This window comes from Lipotes vexillifer, unplaced genomic scaffold, assembly GCF_000442215.2.
Source record: "Lipotes vexillifer unplaced genomic scaffold, Lipotes_vexillifer_v1.1 scaffold802, whole genome shotgun sequence".
NCBI classification, from domain to species: Eukaryota; Metazoa; Chordata; class Mammalia; order Artiodactyla; family Lipotidae; genus Lipotes; species Lipotes vexillifer.
Window position 1 is genome coordinate 2,286,137 of NW_006790237.1, and position 2,176 is coordinate 2,288,312.

The window sequence follows — 2,176 nt, forward strand, 5'->3', positions numbered from 1 at the left end:
TACCACCCCATGCTAATAATGGTTATAATACAGAGTAAGCATTTTCTGCATGTCAGATATGGTTCTGAAGATGCTACATTAATTACTCTTCAAAACCCCATAGGAGGACTTCCCTGGTGGTCCAGTGGTTGACTCTGCACCCCCAGTGCAGGGGGCCCAGGTTCGATCCCTGGTCAGGGAACTAGATCCCGTGTGCCACAACTAAGACCTGGAGCAGCCAAATAAATAAATAAATAGATACTAAAAAAAACAAAACAACAACAACAAAAAAACATGGGGTAGGTTTTGTAGCTTAAAAATGGTTACAGGGTTTCCCTGGTGGTGCAGTGGTTGAGAGTCCGCCTGCCGATGCAGGGGACATGGGTTCGTGCCCTGGTCCGGGAAGATCCCACATGCTGCAGAGCAGCTGGACCCGTGAGCCATGGCCGCTGGGCCTGCACGTCCGGAGCCTGTGCTCCGCAAAAAAAAAAAAAAAAGGTTACAAATTCAACCCTCCTCCTACTAAGAAATAGGGTCTATCTCCCCCTCCCTTGGATCTAGGTAGGCTCTGTGACTGTCAGACCAAGAGAGTACAACACAAGTGGCCCTGTGCTAGTTTCTGCATCTAGGCCTTGAGAGACTGGCATACTCCACTCCCCACATTATAGAATACTCCCGCTGGGACCCAGCTGCCATGATGTGAGGAAGCTCAATCATCCCAGTGGAGAGGAATCATGGTCCCTGGCCAACAGCCAGCTCAAGTCAACATCCCCAGCCAGCTTGCCAGACACATGACTGAGGCATCTTGGACACGCCATCTGAGCCACCCAGACTGCTGCTACATGGAGGAGAGGCAAGCTGTCCTCGCCAAGCCCTGCCCAAATTTCAGATTTACAAGCAAAATAAATGATTTTTGGTTTAAGCCACCAAGTTGTGGAGAGCTCTGTCATGCCATGACAGACACCAGAAAATGGGCATTACTAACTCTACCTGATGGAGGAAGAAACCCAAGCTCAGAGAACAGGAACCTGCCAAAGGTCCTCTCAGAGCCAGCGACTGGCCAGGCCGGGAGCTGAACCCAGGGTCTTGGGCTCTAGACCCCAGGCCCCCAACCACTACACCAAGCTCTTAGTATTTCGATCATCCACATGAGGAAACTGAAGATCAGAGACAGGAAGTAACTCACTCAAGATCTCACAGCTGGTAATTGTGGGAGTGAGGGTCTAAAATCACTATGTCTGACTCCAGGTCCCCGCGCTTCATCCTCACACTAGGTTTTCTTTTTTTTTTTTTCTTGCGTTATGCGGGCCTCTCACTGTTGTGGCCTCTCCCATTTGCGGAGCACAGGCTCCGGACGCGCAGGCTCAGCGGCCATGGCTCACGGGCCCAGCCGCTCCGCGGCATGTGGGATCTTCCCGAAACGGGGCACGAACCCGCGTCTCCTGCATCGGCAGGCGGACTCTCAAGCACTGCGCCACCAGGGAAGCCCTCACACTAGGTTTTGATTGTCTGTTGCTTGCCTGTCTCCCCAACCAGGACCAGACCTTCCGGCCTCATTCCCTCTTGCGTCCCAAGTCTCAACAAGGGCCTGGCACCATTGTCTGTGACCCCTTCACCATGGAAGCTCCTCACGGGCAGGGGCCAGATGTGACTCCCCTGGCTCCCCAGCGTCACCCAGCACAGGACCTAGCACACAGGAGACTTAAGTAAATGTTTGTTGAATGAATCAAAGAATGGGTTTCTGGGGAATGAGTTAACAAAGACAGACGCCGCAGGAGTCATGGTTTTATTGCCGGGGTTCAGGGAAAGGGCTCAAATGCGCCCAATCTCCCTCAGCTTGGCCACCAGGTCCTCTGTGGTCTCCACCTTGACGCCGGCTGTGCGCTGGGGTGGGTCCTCCACGCTAATCACGGAGAGCCTGGAGGTCAGGTCCACGCCCAGGCCCCCAGCCTTGAGCACCTCGATCTTCTTCTTCTTGGCTTTCTGCACGTGGGAGGCTCAGGCTCACAGGGCTGCCCAAGCCCCGCCCACACTCCTGCAGCCCCCTCCCATGGGTGCACGTCTGCAGAACCACTCCCACTGGCTGAACCCTTCTGGACCTGCCCACTGGCCAGGGCACACGTGACCTCTTACAGGGCCACACCTGGTGTGGACACTTCCTGCTGGGTGGGATGGCCTGGGGGGCCCTCCTAGCGAC

General features: G+C 54.7%; 1 protein-coding gene across 1 annotated transcript in view; it reads right to left on the reverse strand.

Annotated features, from left to right (window-relative positions):
• Positions 1-1,730: 1,730 nt before the first annotated feature.
• ETFB (electron transfer flavoprotein subunit beta) overlaps positions 1,731-2,176 on the reverse strand; it is a 12,031-nt gene continuing 11,585 nt past the window's right edge. Inside the window, exon 6 of the mRNA XM_007463406.1 lies at positions 1,731-1,962. Coding sequence (XP_007463468.1) covers positions 1,792-1,962 — 171 coding nt within the window. The 3' untranslated portion in view covers positions 1,731-1,791. The remainder of the gene's footprint in view (positions 1,963-2,176) is intronic.